The sequence below is a fragment of the Thamnophis elegans genome, chromosome 7, assembly GCF_009769535.1.
Source record: "Thamnophis elegans isolate rThaEle1 chromosome 7, rThaEle1.pri, whole genome shotgun sequence".
Classification (NCBI taxonomy): Eukaryota; Metazoa; Chordata; class Lepidosauria; order Squamata; family Colubridae; genus Thamnophis; species Thamnophis elegans.
The window spans coordinates 29,281,340-29,304,734 of NC_045547.1; the positions used below are offsets into that span (position 1 = coordinate 29,281,340).

The following is a 23,395-nucleotide window of genomic DNA, read 5'->3' on the forward strand; positions in this document are numbered from 1 at the left end:
TTTCAAAATGTTTTAGAACCTCTTCTGTAGGTGTGGCCTGCTTTGTGGGAGTGGCTTGCCAGCCATGTGACTGGGTGGGAGTGGCTTACCAGCCATGTGACTGGGTGGGCGTGGACAAATTGTAAAATGTGATGAAAGTCACTTAACAACGCTCTTGCTTAGCAACCAAAATGTTGGCTCAGAAACTCTGGCATTTGAAGCACGCAAGTCTTAAAGCTGTCAAGTTACAGGACACTTGCACCACTAACCCTTTAGGGGAAAAAAACCCCAGGGGTGTTCAAACTTGACAGCTTTAAGACTTGTGGACTTCAACTCCCAGAAATTCCTCCTCTCGCTTTTCATCTTGTTGATGTGTGGACGGGCGGAGGGAAGGAGCTGGAACCGGTTCTAAACGGCACTGTAGATTTGTGGAACCTCTTCTATAGAAGAGGTTAGAACTGGCAGGAACCCACCCCTGGTTTTCTGGGACTCAAATACTTCACACAGAGGATTTGCTTCCTTTGAGAACAATCATGGAAGATTAAAGCCATTTACTGGAGCAAACAGGAGCAGAATTCAAAGGTGGAATTCAGCAGGTTCTGACCAGTTCTGGAGAATTGGTAGCGGAAATTTTGAGTAGTTCGGAGAACTGGTAAATACCACCTCTGACTGGCCCCGCGCCCATCTATTCTCTGCCTCCTGAGTGCCAATTGATTGGGAGGGAATAGGGATTTTGCAGTAACCTTCCCCTGGAGTGGGGTGGGAATGGAGATTTTACAGTAGCCTTCCTCTGCCATGCCCACCAAGCATTCCTACAGAACCAGTAGTAAAAAAAATTGAATCCCACCACTGGAGCACATACCAGCTCAAACTCACAGCAACTCATCCGACCCTCACCTTTTTGTAGACTGTCTCCACTAAAGCTAAAGCCTGCTTGCTTTTTATGCAAACGTCTGCATAAGCACACCTAGCAATAGCAACAGCAATAGCAGTTAGACTTATATACCGCTGAGAGGGCTTTCAGCCCTCTCTAAGCGGTTTACAGAGTCAGCATATCGCCCCCACAGTCTGGGTCCTCATTTTACCCACCTCGGAAGGATGGAAGGCTGAGTCAACCCTGAGCCGATGAGATTTGAACAGCCAAACTGCAGATAACAGTCAGCTGAAGTGGCTGCAGTACAGCACTCTAACCACTGCACCACCTCAGCTCTACCACCTGGCAGGAAGAGAAAGAGATCCCCCAACTCCAAGCTTTCTTCTTCCGCAGCTACAGGCAGTCATTCTCATAACACAAAGTACTTGATCATTTACTAGATGTATTGCTGTAATTTACACTTCATTATCTATTTGTTCTCTTCCCCTGTTTTTTCCCATTCAAAAAGGCTGTATTGAGTTAAAAGTGTCCATAGGATTATTCTGCTTAATCTCTCATTTTGACTGATTCAGTGACTGACTATGTACCATCAAATTTTGAACTCTTAGTAACCATATAAGTTCAATAACCTTTGAACTATAGTGTTGGACAAGACTCCTGCGAGTCCCTTGGACTGCAAGGCGATCAAACCGGTCAGTCCTAGAGGAGATCAACCCTGACTGCTCTTTTGAAGGCCAGATCCTGAAGATGAAACTCAAGTGCTTTGGCCACCTAGTGAGAAGGAAGGACTCACTGGAGAAGAACCTAATGCTGGGAAAGATTGAGGGCAAAAGAAGAAGGGGACTACAGAGAATGAGGTGGCTGGATGGAGTCACCGAAGCAGTAGGCGTGACCTTAAATGGACTCTAGAGGATGATAGAGGACATGAAGGCCTGGAGGGAATGTTGTCAATGGGGTCGCAATGGAAACAACTTTGCAACTAACAACAACAGCAAAAGGTTTTTTTCATGACAAATCTGCCCCAATTAGGTTTTTCAGTTCTCCCAAGGATGCACCCATTGCCACTGTAACACAACCCATCCATCGTATAGCTGATCATCCTCTTCGTCTCCTTCCTTCCACCTTCACCAGGATTAAAGACATCTTTAGGGAGCTAGATGTTTGCATAATGAGTCCAAAGTAAGATAATTTCAACCTGATCGTATTTGTCTTGAGTGAGAACTCTAGATTGATTTGTTCAATGATCCATTCTTTCACTGTCCATATATTGTGATGGATTTTTCCCCCAACATCAGAGTTCAAAAGTGTCAGTATGCTTTCTATCCTGCTTCTCCAAAGTCCAACTTTTACTTCCACACAGGGAATATTCTTGCTAGCACTCTTTTGATTTTAACCACTCACTTTATTAGGATATGATGACAGCAATTCCCAAATTAAGTTTTTAATTCAAGTGAATTTGAAACAGTTTTGTGGAAATGGGTTTGTCATTCCCATAATGTTAATTTTTAAAGATGAAGTGGGTAGGGAGATAGAATTTAGTAGAATAATTCAAGTGACAGGCTAGGACTTCAGAACCTTGGGTTCAAATCCCTACTCAGTCATGAACTTTACTCTCTAGAAGAAGACATCTATTCAGAGAAGATGGCTCAGCAGGCATCATGATATGTTCTAAAAATGGTAACAATAGGAAAGAATAATCAGTTTAGCTTGCCTTGCATCTAAGCCAGAAAAAAAAATCTGGAACTCCTTTTAAATTCTCAGGAATAGCAGCATCTGCATGGATTTGCATCACAGCTTCTGCTTTCAACAATGAAAAACACATAAACAGACTTTCCAGTAACATCCATATGGTGTCATTTATCTGAGGAATAGCTGAAACAGAAGCATAACCAAAAAAAACTCTCATCATAAAAGTTTTTAGCTAATGCAAATTCAGTTTCTGGGATCAACATCATCAATCTATTTCAGGCCTTGTACTGGTACTTCAACACTGCATTGCCATTTGCCCTGATACCTGGATTTCTCATTCATTGACTCCAAGGTGGTCTGGCAAATTTATTTCCTTGTGAGTACTTTATATTACTTGTTCTGTTAAAGACAACTCATGTGTTTTGTTCTGGAGTAATCTGACAATTTTGTCCCTTGAACTTTCATGACAGTCTAGACCTGACTGATTTTCATTGAATACGAATGAAAGGATCTACATGTATGTGTGATTTTTTTTATACCATATATGCCCTTTGGAATCTTACGCTTATTACTGCACTGAGTTTTGTAGTGGGAATAAAAATGTGTCCCTCTTTCAGATTCATCTGACTTGAATGACACTGAGAAGGCTGAGCTAAAAATAATAAAGAAGCATCAGGAAAACTTTCTGGAAGACATTCAGGTAGGCATCACTTTGGTTCACCAACTAGATGGGTTGAGTTGAGTTTATTTTATTGATTAGCCCTTGGGCCATCTCAAAGTGCAGCATTCCAGACACAAATTATTACTAAAATCTGATAAAAACAATTTAAAATGGAATTGGCTAAAGTACAATTTAAAATGAAATTGGAATAAGCTACAATTTAAAATGAAATTGGAATAAGATACAGTTTAAAATGAAATTGGAAACTAGATGGGGTAGACTACAATTTGTAATTTGCACATGCCTATTGACTGTGAAGTGGAAATTATAGGAGGTCTAGTCAAGAGCATTTGGACTACCCCAGGTTAGGGGTGCCTGAGAGAAAGCAAAGGATTATCTGAATGCAGCTAGGTAATTTTTGACCCTGGATTTAATAGGGTTACAGGTAGTAGAAAAAGTCTTATGAAGTCAAGTGTATTGCACTGAGTAAGCACTATTTTTCTGTGAGATAGAACAATATATTTGGATAATGGCTATGCTTCTGGGAAAAGACTCCTGGCATTATTACTAGAAGTTTCTTCATGACCATCTCTACTTGGCCTGTGACGTATTGATCTTGAGAATCTCTACCTTTCCATATATATATGGAAGTCACAACCCCTGGTATGCCCAAATATGGGAGGAAGGTCACACTTCCACTCTCTATCTTCGGCTCGTCACAAGAGACCATCCAGACAGAAACCCAATATTTTTTACTGTTGCCTTTTTTGTTACATTTGTTATATTTATGCTGATAAATAAATAAAGGGAGACTAGTATAGATCTATTTCAAGCTATTTAGCTCTCATCAGGTTCGATTCCCAGTAAGGGTGTGGCTAGCTGATGAGAGCTAAATAGCTTGAAATAGATTTATACTAGTCTCCCTTTATTTATTTATCAGCATATATATATATATATATATATATATATATATATATATATATATATATATATATATATATATATATATATATATATATATATATATATCTTGACATATATTCTAAGGATAAATAAATGTGTATATTGTGTCTAAGTGAAATGACTGAAAAATGCAAGTATCTGTTTACTTGCCATGTAATTATTGGTCTTTTTTTTGACCACCTAATCTTCTATACAGAATATTTGGAAAGTCATTGTTTTTCTCCCTATATTCATTCTCATTGTTTTTCTTGCTTCCAGAAAATAAATCAAGAGATTGCTGAAATACTACTGGAGATTGATCATTTCCAGCAAACACAATCATGGTGAGGTGCCAGTCACATACATAAATACATACATACATACATACATACATACATACATACATACATACATTCATACATACATACATACATACATACATACATACATACAGTAAATATATATAAAACAAAACTAGGAAATGCTGTATGTTCCACACAGAAGTTCTCTTTGGATTTAAAAGGGGAAAGGAGGGTTTTTTCAATGCTACAAGGGATCTTGAGAATAATTTATATAAAAATGTTATTTCCTGTTGCAGCTAACAGTCTCTGCTATGTTAGTTAAATTAGTGAAGAATTTCACTAGTGAAGTTAAACTCAACCATGATCCAGAATGCTGATTGGGGAATCTGGGAGTTGAAGTCCATATATTTTAAAAGTTGCCAAAGTTTGAAAAACACTGAATTAGCCACTTTAAGCAACATACGCTAAGGGAAAAGCAGCAGCAGTGAGACTTAAGAGCACTCAGAATTATACAGCTTGTTTTGCATCCTAACTTCTGTTTGATTAATCTGTCAGTCTGAAATGAGAACTGCCAGTCTGTCATTTAACACTGCCTACAATTTGTAACAGCAGTTTTTTTTAAAAAGCTAGTTACAGGCTGCCTGTATCAGGTATTCAGGACCCGGGAGAGCTCCATGGGGAGATTAGAAACTGATCCAATAAAAACAGCTGGATTTTATATGTACAAGGAACAATTATATGCCATCAACTTGACAAGTCAATCATACAGCGTTTCCCAGTTTCCTTGAAAATATTACTAAGCCAAAATTACAAAAATACTTAGCCAAATAAGTGCTTAAAGCTATCTTCTAAACAATATATGTAATAGAAACTTTGATTTGAAACATAAGATTACAGAGAGCTGTAATCTTAGCTGTAAGAGTAGCATATGTCTTATTTATACTATACTATAGTAGTAGTAGGGATGTGGTGGCTCAGTAGCTAAGACGCTGAGCTTGTCAATCAGAAATGTCAGCAGTTCAGCAGTTTGAATCCCTAGCGCCGCGTAATGGAGTGAGCTCCCGTTACTTGTCCCAGCTTTTGCCAACCTAGCAGTTCGAAAGCATGTAAAAATGCAAGTAGAAAAATAGGAACCACCTTTGGTGGGAAGGTAATAGTGTTCCGTGTGCCTTTGGTATTTAGTCATGCTGGCACATGACCACGGAGATGTCTTCGGACAGCACTGGCTCTTCGTCTTTGAAACGGAGATGAGCACCGCCCCCTAGCTTTGGGAACGACTAACACATATGTGCAAGAGGAACCTTTACCTTTACTATAGTAGTAGTAGTAGTAGTAGTAGTAGTAGTAGTAGTAGTAGTAGTAGTATATAATGGAATAGAAATGTTTATTTATCAGCTTTATTATTTTTTATAAATAACTCAAGGCAGCAAACATATCCAACATAACTTCTTACTTCTATTTTACTCACAAACAACAACTCACCTGTGAGGTGAGTTGGGCTGAAAGAGAGTAACTAAGATCACCCAGCTGGCTTTCATGGCTAAGGCAGTACTAGAACTCACAATTTCTGGCTGTGTACCCTGAAGCCTTAAGCACTAAACCAAACTGACTCTGGTTTTATTGCTTATAATATTACTTATAATTAATTAACTTTTTGCATGATAAGCTCTGTAAGATGTGCACAGAGCAACAGCAGGGAAGATTTACTTTGCTTCATACTGTTCCTTTTATTTCATAAATTAGTAATGTTTCATTTGTACCTATATTTTGTCTGATATAAAACAAGTAAGTGACTGAGATTTAATGTGCCTGAAATTAAGTAAGTCAGCTGTATAAACTGAACTTGGATGCATCTAATGGGGGAAGTTTGGTGTATATTTCTGGGACTTAGCAAACAGCTCGAAAAAACAGAAGGTGGCTTTCCTTTGTTTTTCCCTGTGCTCTGATCCTATCTTTATATTTGCAGCAAACATATTCAAAGGGAAAAGAACATGAGCATTGGACGGAAGAAATTTAATATGGATCCTGTTAAGGTAGGAACAAGTCTTTGAGATTTAATTTAAGATTTAGGTCCTTGACAATCTCAGCGTTCATGTTTCAAACAGCTAATTTCAGGAAGGGAAGGGGAGGAAAGAAGGAAGGAAGGAAGGAAGGAAGGAAGGAAGGAAGGAAGGAAGGAAGGAAGGAAGGAATTACTTTTGTGCCTACCATGTCTCAAATCCAATGTGCATCTCAGGAATCAGCTCAAATAGTAGCTGAAACAAAGGTGATGGTACTTGGGCTGGACAATTAAGAGGAAGAGAGAAAGTAGTTCTCTTTCTCTCTGCCATTTCCTGGCATATCCCCACTGAGTTATCTATTGTTTGCCCTGCTTTTTAATATGGGTTTAATGCAGTGGTGAAATGCATGTTTTTTTACTACTGGTTCTGTGGGTGGGGGAAGAATACTGCAAAATCTCCATTCCCACCCCACTCTGGGGCCAGCCAGAGGTGGTATTTGCCGGTTCTCCAAACTACTCAAAATTTCCCCTACCGGTTCTCCAGAACCTGTCAGGACCTGCTGAATTTCACCCCTGGTTTAATGGTCTCCGAGAAAAGCACTAAAGCTTTTGTTTCTTTTGAGAATGGATTTAGTGCATTAAACCTATGTCAAAAAGATCCCCATTATCTGATAATAGTTGGGCTCCTGTTGAATTTGGGTATGCAAAATATTTGCTCAAAGTCAAAGTAAATTTTGACTAAAGATTACTAAATCTGCCAGACCAGCCATTGATAAAAAAATTCAACTCCTTCCAATCCCTAACCCCCTGTAAAGAGTGTAATTGATAGTTGTTTTCAGTCAGATGATGCTAAGAGGAGGGAAGACTTCTTCCTTTGGAGGAAATTCTCCAAAGTCATTTCTTAATATGCCCCATGGGTAATAAATAAGAATAACACCATTTGGTAGCATTTTGCCAATAGAACAATAGAGAATTGATGGATGCAGCAACTTTAATGCCAATAAAGTTTTTGACTGGTTTCAAGACTGATGATAGCACTTTAACTCAGCCTTGGAGAAAGGCTCTTAGTTTCTTTAAAAAAAAAAAAAAAAAAAAAAAAACCATACACCCATTATTAGTTAAGCCAAATTTTATAACTATGTACAATATACATATATTGGATGCGAAGCGAAACATCTTCAAAGAAAAACCAGAAAGTCCAGTTGCCTCTTGGAAAAAAGCACCTTTGGGACAACCATGACCTGGATGACTGAGAATCTCCATAGACATTTATGTACAATATATTACATGAAAAAGAGAATGGAAGACATGAGAAAACTTGAATGAAAGCATAGTAATGAGATCACTATGAAATTATAAGAAATGAAATAAGCCATATGATGAAAGACAGGTCCAGCTCTGAGGAATCCAGGTCCTCTTTCTAGCGAATGATCAGAAAGCAACCCAGGTCCTCTTTCTGATGAAAAATGCTACACCTACAGAAAATATTCTGCATTTTTGTGGTCCAACTGCATCCTTCCCACCAGCTGCTTCCTTAAAACAAACAAACGAATGGAGAGCATATTCGTATTTTCTCCAATTGTCTTTCTCTTCTTTGGAATTGATAGTTTATACTTGAAAAAGGAAAGCCAAAATTACTAATAAGCAGTTATGTTGACTGCAGCTAATTTCATCTTGGAGATCTTATACATGCCCATGTTTTGGTTTTACCCTTTTTCTTTCTGTTTGTCACAACCAGGTCTACTTTGTGTACTTGCCTATATAAAGAAGGAACTGAAGTTGTCTTTATCCTTATCTTTCTTTTCTTGATGTAATTATCTCTGTGCATTCCACTAACTGTAACCCATTGTGAACTGCACTTCACACTGAACTGTTTCTTTCTTTCAGTGTAATTACTTCCTTTTACTAACAACACTACAGTCAAAAGTGATCATTCAATCATTAAATGGTAGTTAGACTCTTAATAGAAAAGCAGCTACCTACATTACTATTATGGAGTAAAGGTGTGCTGAATATGAACAAGGCCTTTAAGAAAAAAACACAAAGGGAGGGAGGAGCCAATGTAACGATGAGATGGTTGTGTGGTCTCAATGCTCTGAGACCACAGCCAACACTTTTGCCGTTGGGTGGTCCAAACAGACCTACACCGTCTCGAAGAGATGGTGAACAGGAAGAATATGTCTTGCTGATCTCAGGGATTTCGCAAAATCCTCGAAAGAAGCAAGAGAAGTTCTTCAAACCGGTGATAAAAAATCCAACCAAGGCTGACAAAGTTGCGGCAGCTCCAAAATGGAAGGATACGGAAAGAGAAAGCTGGTGAGGAATTTTTATTGTTTTAAAAAAGAGACTGCCTATAAAAACTCAAAAAACAATTTAAATTAAAGAATAGAAGAATCAAGTGGTGGAATTGAATTTGGAATGGTTTTGGACAGTGGTTATCTTACTTTTTAAATGTTATTTACATGGATTGAATCTATGCAAACCTTTTGAAATGGATGGATTAAGTTTTCTTCTTCTGCATTCTCTTTGTGACTCTCTGTAATTTACAGACTAAAGTTTTCCTCTTTTATTGCTGTGGGTATTTTTCTAATTCATTTAAATATTGGACCTCTTTCTCTAATTTGATATACAAGAAAGATACAAAAAGAAACTCTTTAAGAGTGTCTACGCTCCGGAGGCTGGGAGGTATTGTTGATCAGAATTTTGTGTATTCAAAATATAACGTTTTTTCTTTCTTTCACGGATTGCTTTGATTTGGCGCCGCAAGGCTTTACTGTTTGGCTACAGACTGATAAGAGCGCACAGAGGTCCCTTTGAAGTATGTTTTCAACCAGAGAGAAGTGAGAGCAGCGTTCTTTGTGAATCTATGCTTTAATTTTGTTGATCTTTCAAAACTAGAGTAGCTGTGTTTGTCAGAATGACACAATCCCAAGGAAAAATAGAGGTCTTGACTTTGCAAAATATTTTTTCAGAACCACAGAAATTATCAAATATAGTAGACAAAAAAACTGGAATACCTATAGAGCACATAACAAGAAAATATGATGAAAAAATTGAAAATGTTCATCGAATGCAAAACGGGGTGATTGAAACTCAAAACACCGAAGTGGGAAATGAGTACAAATAGACTAAACCTGCTGATATCTATGGTAATTGGTTTGTTCCTGAAAATGGAAAGAATGGAATACAGAAAGAGGAATTAAATGGAGAGGAAATCTATTTCAAAGGTCAAGATATAGAAGAAGATAAAATTAAAGAACCTATGGACTTAAAGAAAGAAATTCCACTAGCAAAAGTTTTGATAACACTACTGACAATCAAAGACAAACTGAATAAGGAAACAGAAAGAGGGCATCAAGATTATATGAGAGATCTTATAAGCAAGGAGTTGCTAAGAGAAGTCCATACAAATCCGATCAAGAAGATGACTAGAGGATTGGTACCACAAATGGCAGAAGATATGAGATTGTTTTGTTATTGGAAAGATACAGGTTGATAGATGGAAGAATATAACTTAAAACTAGTTAAACTTAGTGAAATTTAGTGATAATAGATATAGTTAAAGAAATAATTGATAATGATAATAATGTATACAATGTGTAGTGTTATGATAAGTAATAATTGGATATGAATATTGAATGGTACCCATGAAAGGAAGATTAGAAATCCTTTTGGATTATATATAAATGTTAATAAAAAAGAATTAAGTTAGATACAGTTAAGTTTTGACTATTAGGGGGGAAATGTTATGATACAGGATATAGTCAAATAAAGGAGGGATAACGATGACAACCCATATCTATATGTTTGAGTATAATATAAGGAAACTAGATGAAAATTGCCAACAGTGATTTGGAAAGGAGGATTAGAAAAGTTTGTTATTAAATATTATGGATGTTTAGCTAGAATATGACATAAGAATTCAGTGTTATTGGAGGATTTTAGAAATATTAAATGAAATGCCAGTATGTGTTTATGTATTAAATCTGGGTATATTTTATGATGAAGGATGTTTAAATAATTATAGTCAAATAAAAATGGAGGTATAAGGGTAACATGTATAAATATTTGAGTTAAAATACTTGAGTTAATATGAATTATGCTTGATGACTGTGGAAGAGATGCACGAAAACCTTTTGTAATCAACTGATACACTTTCTACAGTATGTAGAGAAGGAAGATTTGATGTGTTGTGTTTGTTTTGAAAATAAAAATAAATTCTATTTTAAAAAAAGAAAAAACACAAAGGATAATTTGATAGGATGATTGATAACCGTTGTGTTTTAAGTTCACTTTATTAGTTGCATTATTATTTCTGATCAATGTGTAGGTTATTAAAGGACCTACCCATACAAAACTAGTTCAACTAGAAAATATATCCAGCCCTATTTAAAACCCCTCTTCTTCAAATAAGAATGTGCGTATAAACACTAAAACATTGACATTGAGAACCATTTCCCACTTACCTTCATATCGAGGAGTAGTATTGTAAACACAGCTGCAAGTTGAAGACAGTTGAACACCTTGAACAATAAAATAAGAAACTGGTGGAACAAAACATCTTCACTTAATTGATGCAATTAATTAAGGAAGTTACATATGCGTGAAAGAGAATCCTATGATTATAATGTCATCACAGAGAAATCTCTTAAGAAATCTCAGTTCTGATTTCTCACAATCATAGGGCCTAAAGCAGAGCTCCAGAATCCGACTATACCTTGCTTACTAGGAACATATGGCCCAACTGTTGTAGCTGAATTTTGAGAAAGAAAACCATTGAAAATCTTAAAATACCTAGAGAAGAAATTATTAACTAGTTATAACCTATTATCGCTTTCTTTAGGCAACTGAATATTCCTGAGACTTGAGATATTGGAAAATTCATGGCTTAAAATAAATTCAAGTCATACAACAAAGAACATAGAATAACAGGTTTGGAAGAGATCTTGGAGGTCTTTTAGTCCAACCTCCTGTTTGATTAGGAGACTTTCTATTGGTCCAAGCAAAAGGTTGTCCAATCTTTTCTTGAAAACTTCCAGTGGTCCACAACTTCTAGAACCCTAACCACTCTTCTCTGTAACAGTCCTTCAATACTGGAAGACAACTATCATTATATTCCTAATATATAACAATATATATGACAATAATTATATATTGTCATATATAACAATAACCACCACTCACTCCCTTATTTCACAAGTTCTTGTTTGTTTCTTGGAACCAGCAATCCATTCACAGTTAACTCATAGGGATCCTCTATTTTCCCAAACAGGGTATTCAATATCTGGTTGAGCAAAAGATACTCTCCTTGGATGCAGAAGAAGTTGCTAAATTTCTTTACCAAGGAGAAGGACTCAATAAAACAGCCATAGGAGATTACCTGGGACAAAGGTAAGTGCATTGTCAGTGAGTAAACACATCTATGTTTCACTTCCGGCCTTCAGGCCACAGGGAAAATATTGGGTGTGGGGAAAAATCCATGTTTCTTATCTTGGTCTTGTTCTCCTGCCAGGGATCCATTGAATCTCCAGGTTCTGCAGGCTTTTGTAGAATGTCACCAGTTTGCCAATCTCAATCTTGTGCAAGCACTACGGTAAGTTCCAAAACATGCAAAGTATCTCAAATATTGAGGCTAGGTGCTACACTAATCAAGGAGAGAAGCAGTCTAGAAGGAAGGAGAAATGTTCCAACAGTGAGAATAATTAACCAGTGGAACAGTTTGCTTTCAGAAGTTGTGGGTACTCTATCACTGGAGGCTATTCAGAAGATTCTGGACAACCACTTGTTTGGAATAGTACAAGGTCTCCTTTTTGAGCAGGGTGTTGGACTAGAAGACCTTCAAGATCCCTTCTAACTCTGTTATTCTATGGCTCTCTTTTGATCTTGATGGTCATTTTTCTTCTCTAGAGGGGAACCAACTGAGATGCTGCCTATGTGAATCAAATGGATAAATTCTCTCATGCACTTAAGTAGTTTTTGTTCTATTTCTATGCATGCATGCATGCATGCATGCATGCATGTATGTATGGTATGTAGATAAACTCCAGCCTTGCTATACAAAGCCAGTAAGAATTCAAGACTCTACCACTGTGAAAAATGATTCTAAATTTGTGGCATGGAAGAGAAATCCATCCAATAGTTGTGTTGTGTTCACACAAGATGTTTACTGAGCTTGTATCATAACTTGAACTAGAAGCTATCCAAATGGCTCAAGTTCACAAAATAAATAACTAAGCCACAAAAATGAACCCAATTTTGAGTATACTGTGGAAATCTAGCTTTTAGAATCTAGACTCATCTGAAGTGGTTATGCATCCTTAGATGAACTTAGCTGCTTTGTGTAAAGAAAATCCTAGTCACATGCGTGAAGCCACAATTATAACCCGAGCTTCAGTTTGTTGCAAAAAGAAAGGATTGTCCTCTTCATCTCAGCTAAGTCAAAAGATCAATGCAATTAATAAATTGTCAGATGAAAAACATTACCCGAAGTAGTAGAATTGTTAATTTAATTATTAATTTGAATTTTAAGACCACCTAACTCCTCAGTGATTCTGGGCAGCTTATTTGTAACAGAAAAAAATAAATACATATAAAAGAGAAACTGCCTCAACAGGAAATCAAAACTGGGGTTAATTAAAAAGGGCCCCAACTCTACCAAGGCCTGGGAGACTAACCATGCTTTCATTAATGTCTGGAACATCATAAGAGTAGAAGCTGTATTCATCTCTATTTTCTATGGCAGGAAAAACCTTACTCTGACCTAAGATTCTGAAGATATGGTTTCCTTTACAGGCAGTTTTTGTGGAGCTTCCGTTTGCCTGGAGAAGCCCAGAAGATTGACCGCATGATGGAAGCTTTTGCCAATTGGTATTGTCAGTGTAACCCAGGCATTTTTCAGTCAACAGGTGAATGGGTGGATGGAGATATTTATTTAAGTTCCTAAAATACTAGTCCTAACAGCGTGGATAGAGATGCCTGTCTGATTTCAATCTGTGCTTCAAATCAATACGTCTATAATACATTTCTGTATTATCTACTAACTTTCAAGCTCAAGATCTAGCTGCTTCAGTTAATGTATATTTACTGCACTGCCTTTCAATGAGTGGCTTAGTGGCTTAAAAGATGCTGGGGAAGGTCTATACTCCAGTGGTTTGAGTCCTACCACTGACTGAGCTCCCATCACTTGCCTCAGCTTCTGCAACCTACTGTAGCAGTTCAAAAGCATATAAATGTAAGTAGATAAATAGGTACCACTTCAGTGGGAAGGTAACAGTGTTCTGTGTTTTGCTGTATGCTTCATGCTGCAGTGGGATGTCATGCTGGCCACATGAGCCACAGAAATGTCTTTGGACAATGCTGGCTCAATGGCTTAAATAAATGGATATGAGCACCACTCCTGAAATGGATATGAGCACCACTCCTGAAGTCAGCTATGACCAGTGGAGTAAAACCTGCAGGGATTCCTTTACCTTTACCTTACTTTCAACTCATTGTTAGGAGAGTAATTAAAAGCAACAAACAAGGCAAGAATAACACTGATCACATCCTGATAAGTATTAACGTGAAAGAGTATGCTCTGCACCCCTAAAATAAAAAAGGACTTCCTGAAAATTATAAAAGCCATTAGGGATCTAAAGGCAAAAATAAATAAATAGATGCCAAGTTGGGCAGAGAATACATGAGATAGCACACTATATTTGAAAAAGGTTAGAACCAGAGATGGTATTCAGTAGGTTCTGACCAGTTCTGGAGAAACTGGATGTGGAAATTTTGAGTAGTTCGGAGATCTGGTAAATACCACCTCTGGTTGGCCCCGCCCCTATCTATTCTCTGCCTTCCAAGTCCCAGTTGATCAGGAGGAAATGGAGATTTTACAGTATCCTTCCCTTGTCATGCCCACCAAGTCATTCCCACCAAGCCATGCCACGCCCACCAAGCCATGCCCACAGAACCGGTAGTAAAAAATTGAATCCCACCACTGGTTAGAACTTACTGTTACTGTTTTACTTATTTATATTTATTATGGCTTCAGAAGACTCTGGTCTGTTTTGCTTAAGCTTTGTTACTGTCTTTTTAATATAGTAGTCCCAATATTTTTATTGCACTGACCCAGAAATAAAATCTCAATGTATGTACAAAATGAGGCCATCACAAAAACATGTAACCCAACCTTATCTTTGTGATGACAAATGTTTTGGAGAAAATACCAGCTGAGGTATCAAGGTAGGTGCCTGGCTCTAAAGGTATCAACCTGCTAATAAAACTGATCTCTCTCTCTCTCTCTCTCTCTCTCTCTCTCTCTCTCTCTCTCTCTCTCTCTCTCTCTCTCTCTCTCTCTCTCTCTCTCTCTCTCTCTCTCTCTCTCTCTCTCTCATTCAGCAATCCACTATTGTCAGCTATTAACTCTATATTTTTCTTTGGCAGATGCCTGCTACATCCTTTCATTCTCAGTCATCATGTTGAATACCAGCCTTCACAATCCAAATGTCAAAGATAAGCCCCCATTTGAGCGGTTCATGTCCATGAACAGAGGGATCAATAATGGAGCAGATCTTCAAGAAGTGCTTCTGAAGGTAAGGTAACAAAATGAACTAAAATTGTCATCTATTTTACTGATATGAACAGACCTTTCCTAATAGATTTCTGGTGGTTTTAATGGTTGTGTGTACTATTCTGTTCAGAAATTCAGTTATCCCCAGCATACTCATTGAATGATAGGAGAATTTGCTTAATTGTATCTATAAATAGCATTGTTTGCTAAGTAAAAACAAATTACTGTGAGGATATTAGACATACACTGTCATAATTCTAAAGAAGATGCACTAATTTATTGCCAAGTATCCCAAAGAACTAGACTGATTATTTTGTATTCACAGTTTGTGGACCAGATTAGTATATTTTAATTACATTCAATCCTAACAAATGAAGGGAGTACATGAGATGAGACACAAAAGAAAATCATCACATATTCAAGTAAAGAATTCCATCCAGATGATCTTAGTTTTTTTTTTTTTTAATTTGTCAGATTTGGATGGGACACTAAGAAAGTACAAGGGTGCAGGCTAGATAAGGAATTTTTTTTTTAAGAAAAACTGGAAAAATAAATGTAAAATCACTTCTGAATTGTTGCTGAGAAGATGACATTGGATGTGTCCATGTAATCACTAGGATTTGTAATATTTGTGGTAATATTTGTATTTATTCTATCATCTCTAAACTAGATAGGGATATTCAGTTTATTTTGTAGTGCATTGATCAAGTATATGAAAGACAAACAGAATCATATCTGATAGTCATAAATGAACATGCCCATCAGCAATGCTCTTCGCGGCTATGTTTTAGTAAACATTTGCATACACATAAGCCTCCTTGGATTAATGGGAACTCTTGATTATGACAGTTATATCAGCATCTATATATGACCTTTCACTTCTCTACTGAATGTGGGCGAGTGTTGGAATTATACAGTCTTTTTCATTTTTCTTCTTGCAGTGCTCAGGCTCTTAAATATGGGTTTCATAGCATATTTGATTTGTACTATAGAGCTACAGGTATTTTCTGTAAAAGTTTGCAAACCTGTACAAATTCAGTATCGGCTTTCAAAAATTATCTTGAAACACTCCTGTGCAACTTTGCAAAGGAATCTGAAATGACTTTGTGAGTAAAAACGAAGCTTTCTGAATGAGCAATTGCAGGAAGTTGCAGGGACATTACATAATATATGACATCACATCCCAGTAATCCAAAGTTATTACTTCATTGGATAAGAAATCACTTGTAAAAACCCCGGAAACCTAGCAATAAGTTATATGCACATACACAAAACCTATGGTTCTCTCAGATTTAAGAAAATGTTATAAAATGGAAATACACTTCCTGAGCATATTTGTGTAAGATTTTCATTTCCATTTGCCTGATTTGTAAGCTGGTGTAAGTATGATCTGTCACGTAGGCAAAATCACCAATTTCTGGTGGAAACATTTCTTCATATTTGCTAGCAATGAACATGACTGTTACACCAACCAGTTGTAGCATCCTTTTGGCTATTTTGTTATTCTGAAGAAACCAATCTATTACGGCAACCGTCATGTACATGGTCTCTTGCAACAGTTTGAATTTCATCTGAACTTGAACAAGCCAGTCAATTAGGATGGCCTGCATATTTCCAGTAATTTCCTGATCTGCCAAGTAATCTGTGTTCACTGATTGCTGACTCTCAAGAAATTTCAAGTTTCATATTAGATTGAGAGGAATGGCAGGAAAACATAGTTTCAGTGCAGGAAGTCACACACACACACACACACACACACACACACACACACACACACGTAAAGAGAAGAACTGATGGAATGAAGTGGTTTAACTAATTTCCTTCATATATTTTTTTTAGAAAATTGCAAAACATATATCTATCTCATTTTGCTGGATAACGAAGTTTGTTTGGACTCTACTGTATCAGTGGTTATACTAGATGTCTGGGGATTTAGTCAAAACTGTACATGTACTCCTAATAACACAATAATATATAACATATGTTTAGTGACTCAGGTTGGTTTTGTCTGTAGGAAGTTAGCACCCACCCCTCTCCTAGAAAAATGAAATATTTTAGGAAATATTAAAAAGGGTTAGGGTTAGGGTTAGGGTTATGGAGGCAGAAACTCAGCTCCTCCACACTTTTGTCAATGGGCCATTAAGGCGTGGGCCAATCTATTCTACATAACAAAGTCTACCTCCTTCAGGCAGAGCCATAATAGGAATCCCAAAACGCTTTCATTACATCATCACCCAGCAAGAGTCAACCAAGCTTGGGACTCAGGACAGCCTACAGAGTTGCCCCTGCATGACCCTATGGGAGTTTGACAACCAATCAGAATACAACCTCAAATTCAAAGCTCAACAGGGGGTATAAATCAGAGGTTTACTGGTTGGTATTGGATCTGGTTGGTATCAGTTCACGTCGCAATCGCTTTGCCAGGAGCACCGGGAGCAAACCAGAAGCAACGCACTGCTGGTATAAATCAATCAATCTCTCCTTCTCCTTATCCCTCTCCCTCTCCCTCACTCCCTTCCTCCCCCCCTCTCTCCCATGTGCCTTTTTTGCCCAGGACCTCAAACCACGTGGTCCTGTCCACCATTAAAACCATCTTTCCAAATATCCACCATTGTTTCCAGTGTCTTTCTCCCCACTTGGAACTGAACCCAGATGGACATTTCTTCCAACAGGTCTATATGGTTAATTTTTAAGAAAGAGCAAATTTGCCAGTTAATACAGAAAGGATTGTCCATTGAAAGGACTGGTTCCAGATCCAGTTAAGGTCCAAAGAAACCAATCAAAAGGAACAGGTGTTATGGGAAGGGAGACACTCTACCTGAGATCTCAAACCAGGAGGCCTATTACTGTCCAAATAAATAGATACATTGATCTGGTACACCAAATATTAAAACTCATCATGATTTCCCCTTGCTTTCTCTTCTTCTTTTCCCTGGCAGAATTTATTTGAGAGTATCAAAAACGAACCCTTTTCCATCCCAGAAGATGACGGGAATGATCTCACCCACACTTTCTTCAACCCTAGTCGGGAAGGCTGGCTCCTCAAGCTAGGTAACCCACTTGTAATTTGCTAATAAGGGAGGGGAAAAAACAACCTTGCTCCTGACTTCTACTCAAATGTCTTTTTTCCAAGGAAAAGGGTTGTGTTCCTATTGTAGCAGAAGACTGCAGCAGCAGAAATCAGCCAGCCAGCCTTCAGCTGTGGGGCTAGAAGGACCCCTGGTGTTTGGTTCTGGTATATATTTCTCTAGAGACTCCTGCAAACGGCACAAGGCCATAACAGAGTGGCTGATTTTTTGCTCCTCACTTGGCCTGGGTAGCTTGACTGGCATCGCTTAATGGGCTGGAGGAAAGCCACCTGGAGGGCCAGTGGTTGGGGAGAATGCTGGGGACACTTTTTCAAAGGATAAACTGAAAGCTATGTAGCTATGTCGACAGCCAGTCCAAGCCTTGCATAATAAACAGAATTTATGAACAGGAATTGCCGAACTGGAATTGTCAAGAACCAGTAATTTAACCCCTAATTTGTATAGCAGCTCACCATTCAAAGAGAGATGATTTAATGAAATGCTCTTTTCTTTCCTTTCTCATCCATATACTTTTGTTTCACTAATTCATCAACCTGCTTATTAGGATTAAGCCTGTAAGGCTTATTTCTGATTAACAGTGCACTCTCCTTCCTGGCTGCTCTTTGAAGTCCTCCTGTGTGCTCTTTAAAAGTATAAATCAAAAGCCATAAAGAAAGAATAAAGTATTTTGGCTCCAATTGAATCAGATCCATAAGCTTCCTGGGGCAAAGTCCCAATTTTACTTAAACATTATCTCTCCCTTCTTCTTTCACCGAGAAGCCAAGCGATACTGTGAAACCTTTGCCATTCCGTAACTTTTTTAAAGGGAAAGAAATATACAGGTAGTCCTAGACCAGGGATGACAAACTTGCGACCCACAAATAGGATGTGTCATGCACTGGCCATGCCCACGCCCGTTTTAACAAAGGGGGGAAAAAGTCCCAATAGGTCATGTGACACAGCCATGACGATGTGAGCTTGACACCCCTGTCAGGAGTGGGTGCTGGGAGGTTCGCAATGGTTCAGGAGAACCTCTAACTAAGATTCTGTGCAGTTCAGATACCCCCAAATCCCACTCCTGGCTGGCCCCGCCCACCTCGCTCTTCCCAGGAGTCACCACATGGCCTATTTTGGATGCCGGTAAGTGCAGGGTGCACCCGGAGGTTCGGGGAGGGCAAAAACGGGCTTAATGGAAGCTCAGGAAGGCAGGAAATGGGCCCATTTCTGGCCTCCAGAGGGCCTCCAGAACCTGGGGAGGCTGTTTTCGCCCTCCTGGAGGCTCAGGAAAAGCCTCCGGAGCACGGGAAGGGCAAAAACGCCCCCATCATGCTGCAGAAGGCTGACTAGGCCACACCATGGCCACGCCCACCCAGCAACTGGGCAGAGATCCCCACCATGGCCATGCCCACACAGCAACCAGGCTAAAATTTTTGAAGCCCACCCCTGCCTAGACTTTAAACCTTAAGTCAGAGTTCTGTTGCCAAACAAAGTGTTTGTCAAGAACTGACCTGTTTCCTGACCTTTTATTTTGCCATAGTTAAACAAATCACTTCAGTTGTTAAGTGAATCATGCAGTTATTAAATGAATCCAGCTTCCCCATTGATTATGCCTGTCGAAAGCTGCCTGTAAAGCTTATAATGATGATCACCCGACCCTGGGATGCTGCAACTGTCATTAATGCCCAAATTTTGATCACATGACCATGGGGATTCTGAAATGGTTTTAAGTGAGAAGACCAGCCATAAATCACTTTGTTCAGTGTCCTTGTGACTTCAAGTGATCTCTAAAGGAATGATGAAAGGCCAATAACCACCTGCCGTATCTCAAGAAAGTGATTCTGAATGTTCTTATGAAACTTTTCAAGTGTTGGTTCTCTAACACAGTGTCATCTTCAATATCACTGTGGGAACTGAATGATATCTAGGGGAGAAACATTGGGGTTTGGGAGATAGGCTTGGAGGGCCTTTGGCGCCATTTTGTGAGGTGAATTATTATTATTTTTTTTTAAAATATATTTTATTCATTTTTCACATTCCATTTGCAATCACTTATATACAGGGTATTTACTATAAGAAAAGAAAAAAAAGGAGATAAAACGAACAAAAAAAAGGAAACACAACTCATCATTCACAACCCCACCTAACCCTTCCATCCTCCATACACCCCATCTACCCCCTCCAACTTTCCTTTCTCCCTCTAACACTCCCCTCCTACTTCCCTTTCCCCTCAAGCCTTCCTTATCCCCTTACTCCCCACACACCCTCCTTACATTCCCCTTACTCCTTCCTTACTCCTCCCTCTTCTTTCCCTCTACCTCCCTCCTTGGTGTATGCCTTTATTCGAGTGTTGTTTGATCTGATAAAAGTAAAATGAACCAAGGAAAAAAAGAAAAAAGAAAAAAAAGAACCACCGTATATAAATACATTCTTGTTCTTATTAAGACTATGTTAACACCCCCCACCCCCACAAATCCCCATCCCTAATCCTCCCGACTTCCCAGGGCCCACACCTGGCACTACCTTCTGTCTAAAATATCTTGTATACATATGGATTAAAAAAATAAAAGTAATATGTCAAAAAAAAAGAAAAACAGAAAAAAAAAGAAGAGAGAAAAGAAAAGAGAAAAGAAAAAAAGAAAAAAAAAGGGAACCACTCTTTGTGTTGATCTCAGCCCCCCATCTTTATCTATGCTTAAATAGTATAAATCATTCTATCTATATTTTATTCTCGTCTCTTACTTCTTTGCTATTTACCCCAACCTTCTGTAGACTCTCCCGTTCCTCTTCCTAAACCTTATGATCCCTTCCGATAAAATTTAAGCAACGTGGTTCATGCCACATATTCAAATTACTTTGCAGAAGAGTAATCAAGCTTTCCCTTCTAGTAAAATTTAAACAGCGTAAATGATCTTTCTTAACCTCCTTTTCAAACAGTAATTCAAAATAATCTAGCCAAGCTTCCCCTTCTTAGTAAAGTTAAGCAGCGTAGATCAAATATTACTTTACACAGAAATCAACTTCTATCTTAAGATAATTCCAACCGACTTTCTCTTCTAATAGGATTTAAATAACGTAGTTCATTCCACATGCATTTTACCCTCATCCCTTACTTGTCTGATATTTACCACTATCAAATTTATGCTAACATTTGTTTGAGATCTAACTCAAAGCAATTTCAACCAACTTTCCCTTCTAATAAAAGTTAAATAGCATGGATCATTCCACATATTCAAATAATACTTTCAGCAAGAGTCAGTTAACCTTCTGTTTTAAAATAGTCCCTTCTAACAAAGTTTAAACAACATAAATCATTCCGCATTCTTTTTACACCTATCTTAAGATAATCCCAACCGGCTTTCTGTTCTAATAAGCTTTAAACAACGTAAATCATTCCACATATATTTTACCCTCATCCCTTGCTTGTCTAATGTTTACCACTATCAAATTTATGCTAACGTTAATTTAAAATCTAGCTCAAAGTAGTTTCACCCAGCTTTCCCTTCTGATAAGAATTAGTCCGCTTTTTCTACCGGAGAGAGGTCTCAAACCCCCATTCAGTCCTTAACTTTGGCGAATATTTTGAAATGTCTAAATTCTCGATCTCCGTTTTTCTGCTTCTCCGAGGGAGGAAAGGCTACCCCCTCCATCTTGCAGCCACATGGCCTGCCGTTTGCCTTCTCCTTCCGCTTGTCTCTCCTCTCTTCCAAGTGAGTCAGGAAGTCCCGCCTTCAAAGTCCTACAGTAGAAATCTTGAGCCTCCGAAACAGAGTTAAGACGAAATCTTTGATTCTCAAATGTAACCGTGATGCCGGCAGGGGCCTCCCATCTGTATCGAATCTGTTGACTCCTAAGCTCTTTAGTTAAAAAGGTGTAGTCCCTTCTTGCTTTCAACATCTGGAAAGGTATATCTTTGAAGACAATCAGGTCCTGGTCATCAACTCGGAGACTGTTGTTATGAAACTTTTGCACAATCGCGTTTCTAGCTTCTTTTGTAGAGAAATGTATAATTATGTCCCTCGGGAGCTGTCGCTGTTCCGCTATCAATGAGTTCTGGCGATAGATTTTCCGAATCTGCCAGTCAAAATTAAGTTCCGGGCTTCCCACCGCATGGCTGAAGGCTTCAGCAAAGGTCTGTTTCAGATTCTCTTGCTCCTTTTCACGGAATCCTCTGACTCTTATTGCAAATGCCTTCCTATTAAAATTTATCATCATAAGCTGTTGTTCAGTGTCTCTAATTTTTTGTTGTAAAATTTGAATATTGGTAGTCAAATTAAAATTAGCCTTCTCCAAACTTTCCAATTTGTTCTCTATTTCAGCAGAATAATCTGACAGGGCAGACACGGCTGCAAACGTATTCGCCTTCATTTGATTAACTTTAGACTTTAAATCATCATATAGTTCCAATACAAATTCCTTAATTTCTTGTTTAAAATCATTAAACATTTTAAAGAAATATTCCTGTGTTAAAAGTTCTCCAGTAGAGGGCGTAGGAGACAAAGGCTGTGGTTCCAGTAAAAATTCTTTAAATTCTTTAGACACATTTGTAGCAAGGCGCTTCTTTGACCTGGGTGCCATAATAAATAAACAAGTAAGCAGCGCTTTGCTCCCCTCTGTTTCCAAAGAAGAAGAGTTTATTTTGTTAAGGAGCGGTCTGCAGGAAGGTAAAACCGGCTAAGTATATCCACTATCAATCATCCACGGAGAGAAATCGCCATTTTGAAATCCATTTAGACAAAGAAGTCTCTAAGACAAATGGTGCTGGTATTTAAGATAGTAATAGAAACATAAATCTCACAGGGGTGGGACCCGCCCGTATCAATTCTAGCTTGAAAAAAAACTTTGTTTTGTCCTGGGGGGGGCTAGCCTGTCTGGGGCTGCCAAAAAAAAAGGCAGCTGAGAAGAACTGGCTGGAGATAAAAGCTCCGCTCCGGCTGGATCTAATCTCTATCCACAGCCAAAAAAAGAAAAAGGCTGTGGCTTACGAATAGACCCTAGCCTACAGAGCTACTCCCTGCCCCTTTCTTAGCCAAAAAGGGGTGCTATCTATGATCTTATTTAGATATACAGACCAGATCTCTGAGGAGCTCGGTGGAGCCCTCCTCGGCAACAGGCCACGCCCCCAGGAAGTCCGTGAGGTGAATTATTTTTCTGGAGGTAGTACAGGTAGTCCTTGATTTACAACAGTTCTCTTACTGATTGTTCGAAGTTACAACGGCACTGAAAAAAAAAATGGCTTATGACCATTGTTTACACTTATGACCCCAGCAGCATCCCTATTTACATTTGGATGCTTGACAACTGATTCACCTGGAGAGTCCTGGGGTCATGTG

The 23,395-nt window shown here is 38.4% G+C and overlaps 1 protein-coding gene across 1 annotated transcript in view; it reads left to right on the forward strand.

Moving 5' to 3' along the window:
• Nucleotides 1-23,395, forward strand: part of CYTH4 (cytohesin 4) — a 48,919-nt gene that overhangs the window by 13,199 nt on the left and 12,325 nt on the right. The window contains exons 2-9 of the mRNA XM_032220503.1: nucleotides 3,160-3,242; nucleotides 4,425-4,489; nucleotides 6,414-6,480; nucleotides 11,719-11,837; nucleotides 11,959-12,039; nucleotides 13,239-13,351; nucleotides 14,871-15,019; nucleotides 17,937-18,048. Coding sequence (XP_032076394.1) covers nucleotides 3,160-3,242; nucleotides 4,425-4,489; nucleotides 6,414-6,480; nucleotides 11,719-11,837; nucleotides 11,959-12,039; nucleotides 13,239-13,351; nucleotides 14,871-15,019; nucleotides 17,937-18,048 — 789 coding nt within the window. The remainder of the gene's footprint in view (nucleotides 1-3,159; nucleotides 3,243-4,424; nucleotides 4,490-6,413; nucleotides 6,481-11,718; nucleotides 11,838-11,958; nucleotides 12,040-13,238; nucleotides 13,352-14,870; nucleotides 15,020-17,936; nucleotides 18,049-23,395) is intronic.